Raw genomic sequence first — 18745 nt, 5'->3', positions numbered from 1 at the left:
TCCAGCTCTGTGTCCTTGATTGTCCTGCTCTGTATCTTTGTTTCTCCAGCTCTGTATCCTTGTTTCTCCAGCTCTGTGTCCTTGATTGTCCTGCTCTGTATCCTTGTTTCTCCAGCTCTGTATCCTTGTTCCTCAAGCTCTGTGTCCTTGATTGTCCTGCTCTGTGTCCTTGTTTCTCCAGCTCTGTGTCCTTGTTTGTCCTGCTCTGTGTCCTTGTTTCTCCAGCTCTGTGTTCTTGTTTCTCCAGCTCTGTGTCCTTGTTTCTCCAGCTCTGTGTCCTTGTTTGTCCTGCTCTGTGTCCTTGTTTCTCCAGCTCTGTGTCCTTGTTTCTCCAGCTCTGTGTCCTTGTTTGTCTTGCTCTGTATCCTTGTGTCTCCATCTCTGTGTCCTTGTTTGTCTTGCTCTGTGTCCTTCTTCCTCCAGCTCTGTATCCTTGTGTCTCCATCTCTGTGTCCTTGTTTGTCCTGCTCTGTATCCTTGTGTCTCCATCTCTGTGTCCTTGTTTGTCTTGCTCTGTGTCCTTCTTCCTCCAGCTCTGTGTCCTTGTTCCTCCAGCTCTGTGTCCTTGATTGTCCTGCTCTGTATCCTTGTTTCTCCAGCTCTGTGTCCTTCTTCCTCCAGCTCTGTGTCCTTGTTCCCCCAGCTCTGTGTCCTTGTTTGTCCTGCTCTGTGTCCTTGTTTCTCCAGTTCTGTGTCCTTGTTTGCCCTGCTCTGTGTCCTTGATTGTCCTGCTCTGTGTCCTTGTTTCTCCAGCTCTGTATCCTTGTTTCTCCAGCTCTGTGTCCTTGATTGTCCTGCTCTGTGTCCTTGTTTGTCCTTGATAGTCACCACATTCATTTACAGTAGTTCCCACATTTTGCAGTGCATTGGGTGAATTAAAGATCAAGGTGTAAGTTTTCAAGAAATTTCCACATTTCAGGATTTGTAAGCCAAAAAGTCTAGTTAGGACACCATCACAGTTTGGATCCACTTATTGCTTGCAACTTGTCCAGCTCTGCATCCTTGTTTCTCTCGCTCTGTGTCTTTGTTTGCTTTTGTCCCCGTCTCTCGTCACCAGTGTTTATTGTCAGTTCTGATCTACCCTGGATTAAACTTGGCAGGAGTGTGTGCTTAATGAAAGATGCCAATCATCGGGAATCATAGATCTGCATAATACATGTACATGTACATGTAAGTTCTAAGACAAGGGTCAAGTATGAATCCAGCCATGGGTAAAGACTGTTGCCTAAACACTGGTTTCTCCCAGGTCCAGAGATCACTCACAGTGACCTAAAGGCTTAGGGAGCAGATCTGATTTTAGTAAGGTACATGTACTGTCAATTATAATGATTTGATTACTTTCTGTCACTTGGAAGCAATAAACCTTTAGACTGCAGGTATCCTCAAACAACATCGATGATTTATTATGAAATTTCAGCAAGCAATTAATTGATTTGATTTGGTATCATTGTGCGTGATACAGGTACATCTTTATTTTAACCACTTTTAACTTTGTGGTCTTGTGATGAGATTAGCAATACACAGCTACAGGTACAAATGCACATGTTCACATATACGGTACATGTATGTACTTATAGATATCACTCTCTTCACTCTAATCAGCAGTGCACAAGCTGTGCCATGCACAGTTTCTATACACGTACATGTACATTTACATGTAAGCAACGCACAAACCAAGCCAACGCAATACAAGAATGCCATCAGCAATGCATTTCTCATGTTGCTTAGTATGATACCAGTTATACCATCACTGGACCCAAGTCACGCTGCACACCTCAGTGTTGCACTGCCTATTGCATTGCTAAGCCCAGTGTCTACTCCTCTGAGGGCTCAGCCCTACTACAGTGCACCAACCTTACATACCTAGTGTGGACATTCTTTTTGTGCAGTTAAGAAAACTCAGTGAAAATACTCATTTTTCTTGAACCATGCGGAACACGACCTTGACTACTCCTCTTCCTTTTACGATGGATGACCCCTACCCCAAAATGCCTCTAAAACTTCTTTTTCAGAGAAGGGGAAACGTCCTATGGACATGTGTAATTTCACAGAACGTCTTCCGTTCCTGCATCATGTGGATATCTTTTGTTCACAAGTCCACACTAGGTATGTAAGGTTAGCGAAACTAGACTGAACATACCTGTGCACAGCTTAATGGAGAAAGTCTCCCCCACCTACACTACATGTAGTTCTGTATACATGTACTGCTTAGCAGCAAACTGTACATGTACACTACAAATTATGCGTCACTTATGGAAGCGTTTTTACCTGAAGCACAAAAAGCATGGGCAGTACAGTTTCAAAGTCAGTGTGAGGACAACAAACTAAACAAAGAAAATGCCTCCTTTTAAGCTCAGCATCCTCTGACAGGTGATACTTTTTTGGTCAAGTAATACACCGGTACCATTTACAATCCATCAGTTGGTAATACATAATCCGTTGGCGACTACATTTTCAGGTGTAAGAGGGTTGTTTCACATCCTGCAGTTTATGTCACAACACTTTTTAGCTAATCTTTCATTACAGTGATCACTGCCGCAGTCACCTTCCTCGAACGGCACATAGAGGGAAAAATGTGGTATCGCACGCCACGCTGAAACTCTTTGTACTTGAATGCATAAACAAAGGGGTTGACCACTGAATTAAATACAGCTACAGTTGGTTTTATAGCTTTTGAAGCATGATATACTTCGAAAGACAGATCCTTGGACGAGATGCTAATCCAGAACAGACAATATATCGGTAGCCAGATGAGAATGTAAATCATCGCAACAACTAAGAGCATCTTAATGACTCGACGGCGGGCCACCAGTAGCTCGTTGGCCGGTGCATGGTTGTTGTCTTGCTGTTGATTTCGAGCAGCTCTTTGCAGGCTGATCAAAATTTTCCTGTAGCACCCAAGAAGAATCACAGCAGGTAGCACAAACTCGAGGATAGATGTAAAACTAGCCACTGTAGTATTTGTGTTTGAAAGACCCTCTTTAAAGCACTGATGTGTGCTGCTGTCATAGGACGGTACCACCAGATAAGGAATCTTGAGAGACAATGAAATGGTCCATATCACTGCTATCATTAGTCCAACTTTGGCCTGAGTGAAGAGACGGGGGTATTTCAAGGGATGGACAATACCCACGTAGCGTTCCACTGTCACACCCACCATACTGAATATCGAGATATTACAAGCAGCCCAAATAATCCTCTTTCCATGAAAAAATTTGCAGAAGATCTCATTCATTGCAATGTTATTATCAAGATCAGGGCTACACACGTACATATACATGTATCTTTCTTGAAAAATAATGATGGTTACACAGACAAGGATATCTGCCACTGCTAAGTGTGCGATAAGAAAGTTGGTCACATTGTGCATGAATGTTGCCTTTGCGATGGTGATGCAGACGAGGCTGTTCCCCAAAATTCCAATAATGCTGAGAGCCACTTGCACACAGAAAAAAGTATATTTAAGTTGAGGGAATAAGTCGCAACCCAGACAGATGGATGAACTACAAGTTGGATTTGTCACATTGTTGGGATCCATTGTAGCATTGGCAAATGCTGAGCAGGCTATGTTGTCAATCATAAGAACTGTAATTTAACAAATAAACGCCTGACAAGTGTACATGTACAATGTAGGGTAGCAACGAAAACTGGAAACTACAGACTTCAATTTACACAAGTGAAATTTGCAGTTTACCCATAACGGATGGTTCTAGAGTTTCTCCATGTATGTGTGTATACATGTATGTACATGTACACTTGACTTTCAAGCTGAGTGTTACCGGATCAATCAATTTTTTCCTTTTCCCAATTGGAAAGACTAAAACTTCCTCAATGAGTTGCATGGGAAGATCGAATGCCTTTTAAAATTTCAAAAATGCCATTTTAAATTGATCTTTTCATAAGATGCAGCAGTGTTGATGAAAATGCAAGGAAAAAGTAGTTCATAATCAACTCAAAACTTATTTTTAAAAACCCACCTTGTCTTTGGTGATTTGACTAAAGACACCATCCCAGTTAGGATCCACTGATCGCTAGCAACTTCTGTCCAGGTCTGTGTCCTTGTTTGCTGCTGTCTCCTTCTCTGGTTTGCCTGTGTTTGTTGTCAGTTTTAATCTACAGTACTCTGGATTAATCTTGGCAGGAGTGTGTGCTTAATAAACACAGCTTCAAGTTACTAATGAAAGATGCCAATCGTCTGGAAGCAATATAGATCTGCACACTAAGATCAAAGCAAAGGGTCAAGTCTGAATCCAGCTGGGGGGTATCACTCTTGCATTAAGAATTTTTCTACCAGGTCCAGAGACCACTCATAATGACCTACATGTACATGTACATGTTAAAGCTAAGGGAGCGGATCTGATTTTTTGGTAATATACATATTGGTAATATATATGTACCAATTATGATGATTCGATTACTGTCTGTCACCTACATGTACATGTAAAAGCAATGTACCTTGCATTACAGGTATCCTCAGTGATGATTTATTATGGAATTTTAACAAGCAATAAATTGATTTGATTTGGTATTATTGTATGTGATCTTTAATTCTTTTATCTACATTTTAACCTCTTTTAACTTTGTGGTCTAGTGATGATATTATTAGCAATACACAACTACAGGTACATACAGTATATGTATGTAGATCACTCTCTTCACTCCAATCAGCAGTGCACAAGCTGTGCCAGGCACACTTTCTGCACACTGTATGCAATGCACAAGCCAAGCCCACATACGCAAGACAGGAATACCACCAGCAATGCATTTCTCATATTGCTTAACATGATACCAATTCTACCATCACTGGACCCAAGTCATGCTGCACACCTCAGTGTTCCACTGTCTATATAAACATTACATTGCAAAGCCCAATGTCTACTCCTCTGTTGGCTGAGGCGTACTACAGTTCATCCACAAGTGAACAACTAAGACTGTACTGGTATGCACATGTACCGATACCAAAAATTGAGAAAGTCTCCCCACACCTCATACATGTAGGCTATAGCAGCATACATTACATGTGCCACAGCGAGAGCACCAGGAAATTACGTTTTTACAGCTGTGCTGATACTTGCTATAAACTATACTCCACCCACTTTACATGCAATTATAATTCGCTAAACATATTGCACGTATCAGCATTAATTGTGCATTTCTCATTATGCACAAATAAAATTAAGAACATTCCAACACTTCCTATCCTGCTATAATACCAATACCTCAATAATTACCATGTACTGGTAACTACTTACACATAAAGCCCTAAGAAGTCACAGTACGGTTGTTTCTTGTTGCTTTTATTACAATCCCTCTGCTGGATGTTTCAGGGATTTTCCTTTATCCCTGATCTCACCCATGAAAGATGGACACTTCTGCATAGTATTGGCACGTGTTCCTCAAGAACATGTCAGTTGGTACATTTTGTGACAGTTTTGACCAGTACATGTACATTTACCGGTAGTTGAAGTTTTTTTGCATGTGAATAATGCTGAATCTTACAAGGCTTCTGAAAAGTCTTATATATTTGTTCAATACTACATTTAAATACTGAAGATATTCTTCAAACATACATTTACATGTATGTGTACATACATGTACATGTACAATGTACAAAAAATACATGTAGGATAAATCCCAACTGCATCTGTACAAGTGGAATCCTTTCGTACAAGCTCCAGCACAGCAGTCTCTCTGTGTCCATTCAGCTGTCATGGAATATGCTACATTAAGGATCCCTCATGGTCTTTCGCCCAAGTCATTAAAAATGACCATGTCAGTCTGACAGGAAACTTGAGCAGAAGTCACTTTCTTTAGAGCCAAGAACTCTTAACAAGTTTGCTGCAAGCCTCTGCCAACTTTGCATGCAGGAATTATTCTGGAAAGATGCCACATCCAGACGGATCCAGACTGTGGAGAGATCAAGCCTTTTCATCATCGTCATCTTCGGTTTTACGTCCTTCTGTCCCTAGAAGCAGGGGTTTGGCAGGTCTTCCCTATAGCTGGCTTCACTTGCTGGGGGCTTACTGCATGTCTCCACCTCTCTCTGTCCAGCGCCGTTTCAGACCGTAACCTCAGGGCCCTCAGGTCCTCCTAGATGTTGTCTTTCCATCGTTTCTTAGGGCGTCCACAAGGAATCGGCCAGTTACCTTTATAGTCTAGGACCCTCATGGGCCAGCGTACAGCGTCCATTCTTTGTAGGTGACCATACCAGTGCAGCCGGTTTCCTCTACAGACTTCTGGTATCCCTGTTATGCCAAGCAGGTCTTGAAGCTCCTTAGTAGGCAGTCTGTCTGCGAGCCTGGCTGAACAGATCCATTGGGCCATACTATTGTTGTTTCTGATGAGTCTAGTTGTGTCCTCTACGATCAAGGGCCAGGTCTCGCTGCCATATAGCAAGACGCTGCGCACGGCTGCGTTGTACACAAATCCTTGAGTCTTGAGTGCAATGCCACGGTTGGTGAGGATGGGCAACAGGTCACAAAACTTTCCCTATGCTGACCTCACCCTGGCACTTATGGCATCATGACAGCCTCTAGATTGCCCAACCATGTCCCCAAGATACATGTGTAGCAGAAGATCTTTTGCATAAAGAAAATCGTCGTTTCTAACTGAATCTGATTAAAAAAAATGAACAGAAGCATGACACAAAGAGGCAGGCATACACTGAGATTTTTATCTAGTCTGTCTTTTACACAATTCACTACTGGTACACACAATGGCACACAGTTCAGTTACACGAGAAAAAGTGCTGTACAAGGGACCACTTTGTTTCACATGGATCAGGATCTCGATCGGTGATCCCATTGCTGGGTCGCTCCATCCATTAGCGAGTCTTGGTGTCAGTGAATCAACGACAGATTACTGATTGCAATCCGGATATGCCTTTTGGATGGCATATGCTTAAATCTCCTCTCATTTAAATACTGTGTCCCAGTTCAATTCCTCTGCCCCAGTCATCTGGATGGAGTAGTTGACTGATTCTCTCCGGAGACAGGGTTTTTCTGAGGGTTCTGAGGCTCCAAGTCTGTTGTTCCTGAGACTTGATAAATACATGTAATCCATTTTTCTTTCAGAAATGGTTCATAAGAAAGTTCACAGTAATGTTTTCCTAAACAATTATCAAATTTATTGTAACAAAAATCTCTTTTTCGGGATCGTACAAGCAAAAGGTTTGGGCAGTACAGATTTACCAGTAAGTCAGTGCATGGGCAACAAACTTTAATCACACAAAATTACTGCATTACATCCCAGCCCAGGAAGGAACAGGTTGAACATTTTTGGGGGCACGAATTCTAATTTGTGTTCACATGAAGTACATGTATTTACACCATTGCATGAATCACCGAAGTTTAATATTCATCGGAACAAATTAGTAATTTGTACAAACAAATTCGCATTTCATGTTAGTGCAAATGAGTTCCTAATTCATAGGCATGAATGATACATGTATTTAATGCACTCAAATTAGTGATTTGTTTGGACTAATTTATAATTTGTGAAAAGAAATTAATAATGTGTAAAAACAACTAGAAATTCTTGCAAATATTTTAGTAATTTTTGAGACGGAAATATCAACGTTCAATGTACAATACACATGGTACAAATGACTGCACGGGAATCAGTCACTTGTGCAAACAAAATAAGCAATGTAAAAAAAAACAGGAAAATTTACACCAAGAAATTTGTTCCCCAATCTGTTGTACTGACATTATGTTTAACTTTTGACATTATGATATCCCTCATGAATGAAAACAAAACACACTGTAAATGTTGTCACAGATGCAAAGACAATGGGCCAATTGTTCACTGAATGTTCCTTATAACTGAAAACTATAAGATTTAGAGTTGGTGTGAATGAGATTTTCTCCACACATGCCCCATGAATGTTTCCAGTACATGAGTTCCCATAAATTATCAAGATTAATTATCCCTGCTTTGAAATATCAGTCTGTCACCATGGGTTATGGGTGTGCTCTTAGGGACTCAGTCCGGCCTAATTGACTTATCGTCATTGTGTTCTCTGTACGATGTCATTTCCCTCCAAGTTGCCTCCCACAAACAATAAATTGTCCTCATTTTCCCCTTTGAGTTTTAAGCCTGATGTGGTTCACTCATTTACATGTAGTCCATGCGTCCAGAGTCACAGCCGTGTGCTGGTTCAGTTCCACATGTGTATGCTCAGTGGTCAGGATTCTCAAACTGATTTCCTTTTCTGTATCCTCTTCAACGCTTCTCTGCTTTTACCGAAATGCTCACAGAGTTCTGGATGTTGTTTTTATTTGTATACTTTTATGTTGATTGACTTCTTGGGGAATAATATCATTTTCTTTGTATTTGCCATAACCGTTCATCATTGGCCGTCAACTACCTTTAACATTGATCCAACAGTCTACATCTAAAAGCAAACTTTTGGGGATGCGATGTGTTTTTTAATTCTATAAGTTTTTCTTGGAGCTGATACCTATGCGAAATGGAGAATTTTTTTTTTCATCATGGTATTATAAGGAACATGCACAGTGTACATGCACCAGTACCTTTGGAAGAAAAAACTGAATTACGGTATATGACACAATGGACCCAGGCCAACTTGTGCCCGTAAGTTAGGCCTATTCTATTCCTAACAACACCTAAACCTCCCAGAGTCAAGGAAATTAATTGTAACCACAATAATTCAATTTTTTTCCCCAGCCACTCCTTTCAAAATACACTCTCAACACCCCTGGTCGAAAGGAGATGCCAAGGACCAGCTTTAATACTCTCTGCACGAAGCCTTACCAAAGTGTAATATGGCCGGACAGGCCATTTGCCTTTGTTTTACTTAAGTACATGTACTTTCATGTATTATACCTTCATGGGATGTAAGTTTTGTACTACCAGTAAGTTCATGTGGCAAGATAACATTATATCAGGCCCCCAGAATCATTAAGCCAAGCTGGTTCAATTTTGAGCTACAAAGTTTTTGCTTATCTGAACAGGATCTACCGGTGAATAAAGCCACTTAGTCCACTTTAATTAATCTGTAGCTTTCACGCGTGTTCCCAACGCCTATTCATTCTTAGTCTATTTTGATACCAGTATATTGTCTGTTGATACATGTACATGTACATTATCTTTGACAGGTGATATATATCAAAGTTTTTTATAACTACATTATCCTTTGCCTGTTTGAACATTATCAGTTATAAATTTTACTAGACTATCGGCCGATTTTCTTAAACATCAGTTGTTGATAAAGAGTCACTGTGTTGTGTTATCAGTTGATGAAACATTAGTTGTTAGCCACTTCATTGCCAATTGTATAGGTGTTGTTTCCTCTCTTTTTTAAACCTTGTAGCTAATGTACATGTACCATAGTGCTCACTGCAGCAGCCACCCTCCTCGAGCGGCACCTACAGGGAAATACGTGATATCGCATGCCACGCTGAAACTCTTTGTACTTGAATGCGTACACAAGGGGATTGACCACTGAATTCAATACTGCTAATGTTGGTTGTACAGCATTCAGTGCATGGGATACTTCAAATGGCAGATTATTGGAAAAGATAGTAATGGCAAACAGAAAATTAATTTGTACCCAGATGAGAATGTAGAGCACTGAGACAACTAAGAGCACTTTGATGACTCTGCGGCGGGCCACCAGTAGCTCGTTGGCCGGTGCATGGTTGTTTTCTTGCTGTTGATCTTGAGCAGCTCTTTGTAGGTTAATCAGAATTTTCCAGTAGCACCCAAAAATAATCACAGCAGGTAGTCCCAATTCAAAGTGGGATAAAACATAAATCAGGTAAATCACGAAAGTATTTGTTTCAGAAAGACCATCGTTAAAGCACTGATGTGTGCTGCTGTCGTAGGACGGTACCACCAGATAAGGAATCTTTAGAGACAAAGAAATGGTCCATATCACTGCAATCATTAGTCCAACTTTGACCCGAGTGAAGAGACTGGGGTATTTCAAGGGATGGACAATACCCACGTAGCGTTCCACTGTCACACTCACCACACTGAATATTGAGATATTACAAGCGGCCCAAATGATCCTCTTTCCATAGAAAAATTTGCAGAAGATTTCATTCTGTGCAGTGTTTTCGTGAACAAGATCTGAGCTTTCCATGTATCTTTCTTGAAAAGTGATTACAGTTACACAGACAAGGATGTCGGCCACTGCTAAGTGTGCAATAAGAAAGTTGGTCACATTGTGCATAAATGTTGCCTTTGCGATGGTGATGCAGACGAGGCTGTTCCCCAAAATTCCAATAACGCTAAGAGCTACTTGCACACAAAATAAAGCATATTCAAGTTCGGTCAATACATTGTGTGACAGCCCATCTGATGATCTCGGATTTGACGAGTTGTTGGAATCCATTAAAGTATTTTTGATTCAGAACAGGCTTTGATGTCAATATTCCAAACTGTAATGTAAGCAAATAAACACCCAAGAGTTATATGTATGCAACAAAAACTGTGAATAAGGAAAATTTCAAATCCAGAAAAAGTTGAAAATAGTTTTTATCTTTTTTATACACTTTATAACACATTATCAACCATTTTCCCCCAACCTAACAGTTCTTCAATTTAAAACTTACTTGCTGCGCTGAAATGCATGTCTCTTTGTGGAAACTTGTACTTCTTGTGGAAATGTAAATCGTTTGAGAATGATCATACTCTACGTAGCTTTAAATGTAGCAGTGCTGATAAAACTTTATAATGAAAAAGTAATTTTTGATCATCAACTCATGACTTGAAAACCCACCTTGTCCAAGGTGATTTGGCTGAAGCCAGCATCGCAGTTAGGATCCAGGGATTGCCAGTAACTTCTGTCAAGCTCCGCATTCTTGTTTGTGCCTTGTCCTCTCTCCAGTTCACAAGTGTTCGTTGTCAGCTTAAGTCTGCTTACGATGAATGTCGACAGGAGTGCACACTTACTTAGCACAGCTGCTGTTACTGATTGAAGACAGCGGTGTTGGCTCCTGAAAGCACTATCTGCATGTAAATCTGCACACTGTACCTACATGTACCAAGTTCAGTTTTTGTTCTCTGCACACTTGCATACATTAATCACCTCTGAAGGGGTTTTTATGTATTTTGTAGGTCTGTAGAATGGGAGTTACTCTGTGGTCACTACATTTTTGCAGCCCATTTTGGCAATGGTCAAAGTATGCATTTCTCAGGATTTCTCTGAGATTCAGCATTTTGTTCCAAAAAGGAGGCGTTTATAAAAGGTTTAAACTCAGGTTTTGCGATATTGCATTCTTACACTTTTACAGTGTAACAAAAAAAAAGGGCAAGTCTGATAAAACTATGGTCATTTGACTGAATACAAATGTTTTGGTAAAAATTCACAATATTCGTTCATTGCCATTGTTATTGTACAATGCTTCTTTTGGATGTTTTGTGGATTTCTCCATCCCTGATCTCAACCCTTAAAAAATGGACACCCATGCTCCAAATGGTATGTCTGTTGCTCAAGAACTTGTTTAATTTGAACATTTTATGGCTGCTTGCACTCAAAGTTTCTTGCATGTGGCTAATGATGAGTCGTTTACAAGGCCTCTGTACACATTCACGCATGTTTACCTACATGTACATGTGCATAAATGTAATACTGCTTAAACAATGAAGAATATGTACGATAATGTGTTTTATAATGTGCAAACTGAACTGGATCAATGTACACCATGTAGGGCTAAGTCAGCTCAAATAATTGACTATTCATATATTCGACCATCAATTCAATCGAATATTCAAATATTCAGTTGTACTGGCCGGCAAGTTGTTGGTGAACAAACCGTACACAAAATCAGTCGCAACTACATGTATGTACACAATTTTACATTATAATCACTGTAATAGCCTGTCACTTTTATTTCAAGTTGAAATATTGTCCTGAAGGTTTCATCATATTTTGTTTAAACAATGTTTACGTTAATACACCATTATTACAAAGAATACTTCCGGTATCTTGGCACATATTCATCCGTATTCTAGGATGGATTGTATATTGGACTGTTGGGCATATCAGTTGCCTTCAAGTGTCTAGAACCTGCTTAAAACAAGCCTCCAAAGTGAGATTTTTCTCATTTCAAAAAGGAACTTCTACCTTCTTTCTTCATGAATTTTGAATTCAAATATTTGAATGGGAAAAATAATAGTCGAATATTTGATAATCGATAAAATATTCAGATATCCGGCACAGCCCTGCATCTTAAAAGTGAGCTCATTTCTTTTAGGCTCTAGGACAGCAGTTTAACTGGACAGATGTACATGTAAGTGTGTATCTTTATAGTTGAAGTTAGCCTTCCTCTATCCCATAATTGAAAGTTTTCTTTGATGAATGATGGGATTGGATAAAATATCTTTTTTTCCATTTCATGAAAGTGCTATGTCAAGGATCCCTGATTTTTCACCACAGTAATTATATCGAAATACAGATTCGATGAAATAAAAAACAGGGAAATACGTAACTTTTGGCAGTAAAACTTGACAAGTTTGCTGTCAGTTTTTCCAAGTTGGCATGCATGATTTATGACAGGATGCCATATCCAGGCAGCTTTACCGGTTGCTGCCAGTACCGATGAGAGATCAAGCCTTTTGTACTTAGAAAAAAAATTGTTTTTTCTATGTGAAGCTAACAATGATTTCAAACAAACACATAACATGGCACAAGGAGGCAGACAGTATTTTAATGCTGTCATTTGGTCTGCTGCTTTCCTAGTTGAACCACGGACCATTGACCCAGGGATGTGCAACTTAAGCTCAGAGCTGGTTCAATGCCTGTTACGGCCGGCACAATATCAATGCAGAAATTAAATTGGATCATCTCTGATAATAAAACATACATTCCTGTCTACCACTTGTTTTCTTGTAATATTTTAAGTCAGGGTACACCCTTTCTAAAAATATGTTGCTCAAGATATTTCATCCTATACATTCTGAGAAAAGTGTACCACAAAATTGGGGAATTTTGCCTCATTAAAACTTCATTTCTGCTTGCAATCGATAAATGAAGAAGATTTATTCGTCAAAACGAATAGATTTAAGCACCACATCGGCGCGTCATTTCAGCATAACCACGGCTGCACTGTACCTGCTGCATGCTGCAACGCATGTCATATGGTCACAGTTTTCTTGAGAAAAGTCTAGAGCGCCTGCGGGGGTAATAACAATCCGTAACACGCATGAAACCAAGGTCGCACATGTGTTTGCACTGGGGCCGCTCGTGGTTGCACATCCCTGGGTAAATGGTCCTTGGTAATTGAACACATGCAATGGCACATTGTACAGTTAGAGTTTATTTGAATGTTAAACTATAAGTGTCAACCGAGTGACATTTGATGCCATTTATACATGTAGTTATAGTGGTCATACATGTACATTTAGCAATGCTCAAATAGTTTAAAAGTCCTCACATGCATGGCTATCACATCGCCTCTTACCACTGCGTACAAGTTCAGTTTCTGGACAGGGTATGAAAACCAGGAAGCGGTGTGTGAGTGGAGTACATGTAGTTCATTGATTTTCTCTGGAGCACTTACATGTAGTATGATTCTGTGGGATCTGAGACTTCCTCTCCCCTCATACATGTAATATTTGTCAGCAGTTTTGGTCCTTGGATGTTATTAGATGTGGGTTGTTTGGCAGCTGCCAAAGGTGCCTTCACATACCTCTGGGCAGAAATTGCAGCAACCCATTATGTTGTTTAGCTTTGCTGCCAAACGCTTACCACACTCTGGTTGTCACATTGCTACATCTTATGTAATTTGCGAAATGCGGCACCTTGTAGTTAATCTGGCGTTATAATGCTCACTGCAGCAGTTACCCTGCTCAAGTGGCACCTATAGGGAAATATGTGATATTGCACACCACATTGAAACTCTTTGTACTTGAATGCGTAGATAAAGGGATTGACCACCGGATTCAACAGGGCTACAGTTGGTGTAGCTGAGTGCAGAGTTTGGTACATGTATATCTCTGAAGATACTAGTATGTAAAAGACTGGAATCGCAAACAGACAATGAATTGGCAGCCAGATGATGAAGTAGATCACTGAGACAACAATTTATAAAACCTGTTATATAAATTAACATCTCCCCAATGCAAAAAACATACATCTTGAAAATAGTTTGCGGTACCCGCTGCTTCACTTGACTCGGACCGGCCTGCCAACCCCGGCAAGCTCGGTGGTCGAGTGGTTAAGACATCTACACTAGTAAGCAGGAGGTCATGGGTTTGAGTCCCACCCGAGCAATCTTGTGAGTTGTTTCTTTTTCGCAAGCTCTTGGACAAGCACTGAGCATACAGTGCTTATTAATATACATTGGGTAAGGGCAAACCTGTTATATAAAGTAACCGCAATCATTTTATTCATATAGTTCTTTCACCGTGAAAACCTTCAAGTCTTATCTACATGTATACTGTTAAGAGATAAATGGTACATGTGTAAATGTTTTTTCTACTTAAAGCTTTAAACGGCAAAAATACATACTGTATATACACATGATACTGTACATGTATTTCTAGAAGCATGGCATAAGGAGGCAGGCAATGACAGCTGAGGTAAGTTCTGCCTCTTCACCTCCACATGCATGCAGTGGCAAACAATGCAGTTACATGTGCACCTGTACATTCTGGAAAAATGCGCTGTACATGTACAAAAATACACTGTAAGTGATAAATGTCCAACTGTAAGTGCCATGTTTTAGTAATTGTGGTAATAACAATCGGTGTTTAATTTCCTTTAAAAGTCCCTATGTGGATGAATGTCGCATAAAGCAGATTAAACCAATATTATCCTAGTACCTGATGCCATTGCTAAGACAGAGTAGTACATGTACATGTACCTGTACCTTGTGGTCAAAGCAATCAGTATTTTACATATACATGTATTTTAAAAGTCGCCATATGGATGAATGTCACATAAAGCAGTTAATCTGTATCATCCTAGTACCTGATGCCATTGCTGAGTAGTACAAGTACCGGTACATGTACCTGTACATTGTACATATAATTGTGGTCACAGCAATCAGTGTTTTACATGTATATGTACATACTGTACCATAGTTTATACACTGTACAATGTACATGTAAATCCCCGTATGGATGGCAAGCACAATTCCACTCCTGACATGTATTTGAAAGGAGTTGTTCACTGATTCTTTTTGGAGCATGAGTAGTTTCCATGAGATCTAACACTTTCTGTCTTTCTTCAATATTCAATGTTTTCGATCCTTGGCTGTGAGATACTTGTATATCACTATATGGATCATTAATTTATCTTTACATGCCTTTAGGCTGAAGCATTTTGTAGAACCTCCTTTTGTTGTTATGGATTGAAATTTTGGTAGTCCCATTGTTACATGTACAGTTTTTGAATTTGGGTCAAAACTCTGTGTATCTAATCCGCCATCGCAGTGCTCACTGCAGCATTCACTCTCCTCAAATGGCATCTACAGGGCAACACATGATATTGCACGCCACGCCGAAACTCTTTGTACTTGAATGCATAGACAAAGGGATTGACTATTGAATTCAATACGGCTATGGTCATTTTAACTGAATGTAATGCATTGTATACCTCTGAGGACACATAGTTACTGGTCAAAACAAGAACCAAAAAAATACAATGAATCGATATCCAGACGAGAATGTAAATCACTGAAACAATCAAGAGCAGCTTGACCACACGGCGACGAGCTGCTAGTAGCTCATTGGCCGGTGCGTGGTTGTTGTCTCGCTGCTGATTTTGAGCAGCTCTTTGCAGACTGATCAGAATTTTCCTGTAGCACCCCAAAAGAATTACAACAGGCAAGCACGTCTCAAGAACAGTTATAGCATAAGCCATGATGGAACTCTCTTCAGATATACCCTGTTTAAAGCACTGATTTGTGCTGCTGTCATAGGACACTGCTGTCAGATTAGGAATCTCAAGTAATATTGAAATGGTCCATATCACAACTATCATTAGCCCAACTTTGGTCCGAGTGAGGAGCCGGGGGTATTTCAAGGGATGGACAATACCCACATAGCGTTCCACTGTCACACCCACCATATTGAATATTGAGATATTACAAACGGCCCAGGTAATCCTCTTTCCATGAAAAAATTTACAGACGATTTCATTCTGTGCATTGTTACCATCAACAAGACCACTGCTGTATTGTTCTTGAAAAATGATGACGGATACACAGAGAAAGATATCTGCCACTGCTAAGTGTGCGATAAGAAAGTTGGTCACATTGTGCATGAATGTTGCCTTTGCGATGGTGATGCAGACGAGGCTGTTTCCCAAAATTCCAATAATGCTGAGAGTCACTTGCACACAGAAAAAAGCATATTCAATTTCAGTTGAGTCGGGTGACAGCCAGCCTGTAGTACTAGGATTCGACTGATTGTTGAAATCCATTGTAGCAATGGTACATGTAGGTTCTTAGCAGGCTATGTTGTCAGTCTTCAGAACTGTAACTTAACAAATATACAGCCTACAAATAGGCTTGTGACCAAACTGTGCACATGCAGTAAAGATGTCAATTATTCTGATGTATGAGAACAAACAAATCTTACACTTTTTTCCTCATGAGGTACACTTGGTTGCCAGGCTCACATCAATTGTCAAATTTTTCCATTTTGACAGGTTAACAGTTGGTTGTTCCAAGTTGCGCCAGAAAAGATGATAAAATGCGAGGAAAAAGTGATTTATGATCATCAATTCATGATCTGTTTTAAAAAAATAAATACTTGTACCAACCTTGCACTGGTACATACACATTAGTGGTTATTTGGCTAAAGTCACAACTGCAAGAAGGATCCAAGGATTCACGCCAGGAACCCCTGCTCAGATTGGCTATCTTGTCCAGCGTTGTCTGGTCTCAAGTCGCAAGTGTTCAATGCTAGCTTCAGTCAGCTCAAGATGAAGTTGGTGGGAGTGTTTTCATAGTTAATTAAGTGATGATGTCATCTTGCAAAAGCGATATCTGTATTCGCATCTATGTGAGCGTGTAGGAAGGTTACAATCTTGTGATCCCCCATCTTGACCCTGGAAAGAGGCTATTCATGCGCAACACTCTACGTGTAGGTCGGTGCTTTTTGTTGAAGTAAAAACTAACAGACTTACAAAAAATGCAGTTCTTGAGGAGGGGAATGCAAAGAAATTTCAAGTAATTATTTTTCCTGACAATCATGACAATGGATATTTAATATTTCTAAATGAAATTTTTTTCACCTGATGCCACTTTTCTTTTGAGTGAACTGAGCACCACTTCTAAATTCCACTTACTATTCTGATCTCATGTTCAAAATATACCCAATAATTTTTCTTCACCTTCTTTTCCAAAATCCTTTGAGATTACTTTGCTTTATGAACTGAAACATTGATCACCATTCAAAAAAAAAGACAGCACAAAAACTACATGCATATTATTCTTTTAATTGTAATGCTGCTTGACATTTCTTTCTGGAATGATATCGTACATTTTGTTTCTATGTTTGCACTGGCAGCAACACAAAAGGTACTGAAATGCCATTAGAAATGGCAAACATTAAATATAAAAGGGTTAAATTGCACAGAAGTGCTGTTCTAATGGACTGCCCTAGAAACTAAACGTTTGCTCATCCCTTCAATTTCTATACCACATGCTTGAGTTGCACTTTCTACTGGCTAAGCTGGTTTATAAGCATGACAAAAGAATTATCTGTGCTACTTATTGTTGATTATTAAGTCAAGTCTGAAGTGGTTGGCAAATATTTTTATATCAGTATCGTCACAGACTGATGGTTGTACAGGATATTATACATGTATCTAGAGTGGGTAATGGCTGGTTAATAACATCCACCTGCAAGTCAGGCATTGTTTGCTTGTCCGAAATTGATGAAAGATGGGGAAATTTTGCCAGGGAGAAGCGGAAGGAAATCAAAGAGATTTAGCAAAATCACTGCAAGGTTAATTCATTGGACCGAAATTATAAAACAATACTCTACATGAAGTTTACCTTACTGGCTGATGATAATTTACTGGTGACAGCTTGTCACAATCCTAAAGGTGATCAGAGAAGGAAAGAGACCAAAGGTTACTTGGGTCTTGGGGCTCAAGGGACCCTTAAGGCTTAAAATGGAAACTTTTTAAGAAGCCTTATTAACAGTACTGAATTACATGTATTTGTTTCATACCAGAGTTTTACAGTAGCGTGCCCCCAAGCGTCGCAATGCATTGACCAGTCACAGCGCACGAAATCTGTCAAGCGAATACGTGTTTGGAAAGGGTTGACAGATTTTGCGCATTGTGATTGGTCAACTTGTTGTAAACTCTTGGCAGCACACTATCATAAATCGCCCATATTGCATACTGTGTTCATTTTAATAAGCCATTCTGCTGCATGTACACGTAATGGCTGTGTCACCACCAGACATAAATTTTTAACCATTTCCAAATGTGGCTAGCGATCGTCCTTGGTTGTGAGCCCATATAAGTGAATTTAAAGAGAGACCAAAATAAAAGAACCAAGGACAAAGACTGTACAATTGCAAATCAGCAAACCACTTAAATTACAATATTTACACTAAGTACAACATTCAAAGCTCTAAAAACAAACAGGCTTATTTCGTTTGCAAATGCTCTGTGAGGTTTCGAGAAATGAAGTGAAATAAATGAAGTTTCTAATATAAAGCAGTTACGCTTCTGTCATTGGTACCTTATTCACATCAATATTTTTGCTTGTTTTCACTTCACAATATTGTATTCCAGAAGTTAATGTTCCAA

At 39.7% G+C, this 18745-nt stretch overlaps 3 protein-coding genes across 4 annotated transcripts in view; 1 reads left to right on the top strand and 2 right to left on the bottom strand.

The window, feature by feature from the left end:
- mms22l (MMS22 like, DNA repair protein) overlaps positions 1 to 18745 on the top strand; it is a 70168-nt gene that overhangs the window by 22749 nt on the left and 28674 nt on the right. The window lies entirely within an intron of this gene.
- Positions 716 to 3538, bottom strand: LOC110986163 (adenosine receptor A2b-like). Its single transcript, XM_022247814.2, has one exon. It carries the CDS (start codon positions 3536 to 3538, stop codon positions 2510 to 2512), a length of 1029 nt encoding a protein of 342 aa, XP_022103506.2. The 3' UTR covers positions 716 to 2509.
- On the bottom strand, positions 6165 to 10402 carry LOC147796622 (adenosine receptor A2b-like). Its single transcript, XM_087146518.1, has 2 exons — positions 9350 to 10402; positions 6165 to 6245 (listed from the first exon to the last, which is right to left on the bottom strand). Exons 1-2 carry the CDS (start codon positions 10358 to 10360, stop codon positions 6165 to 6167), a joined length of 1092 nt encoding a protein of 363 aa, XP_087002644.1. The 5' UTR covers positions 10361 to 10402.

The sequence above is a fragment of the Acanthaster planci genome, linkage group LG15, assembly GCF_054643075.1.
Source record: "Acanthaster planci isolate LZ-2023a linkage group LG15, COTS_SCS, whole genome shotgun sequence".
In the NCBI taxonomy this organism is placed as follows: Eukaryota; Metazoa; Echinodermata; class Asteroidea; order Valvatida; family Acanthasteridae; genus Acanthaster; species Acanthaster planci.
This window is presented reverse-complemented; position numbering and strand designations above follow the sequence as displayed.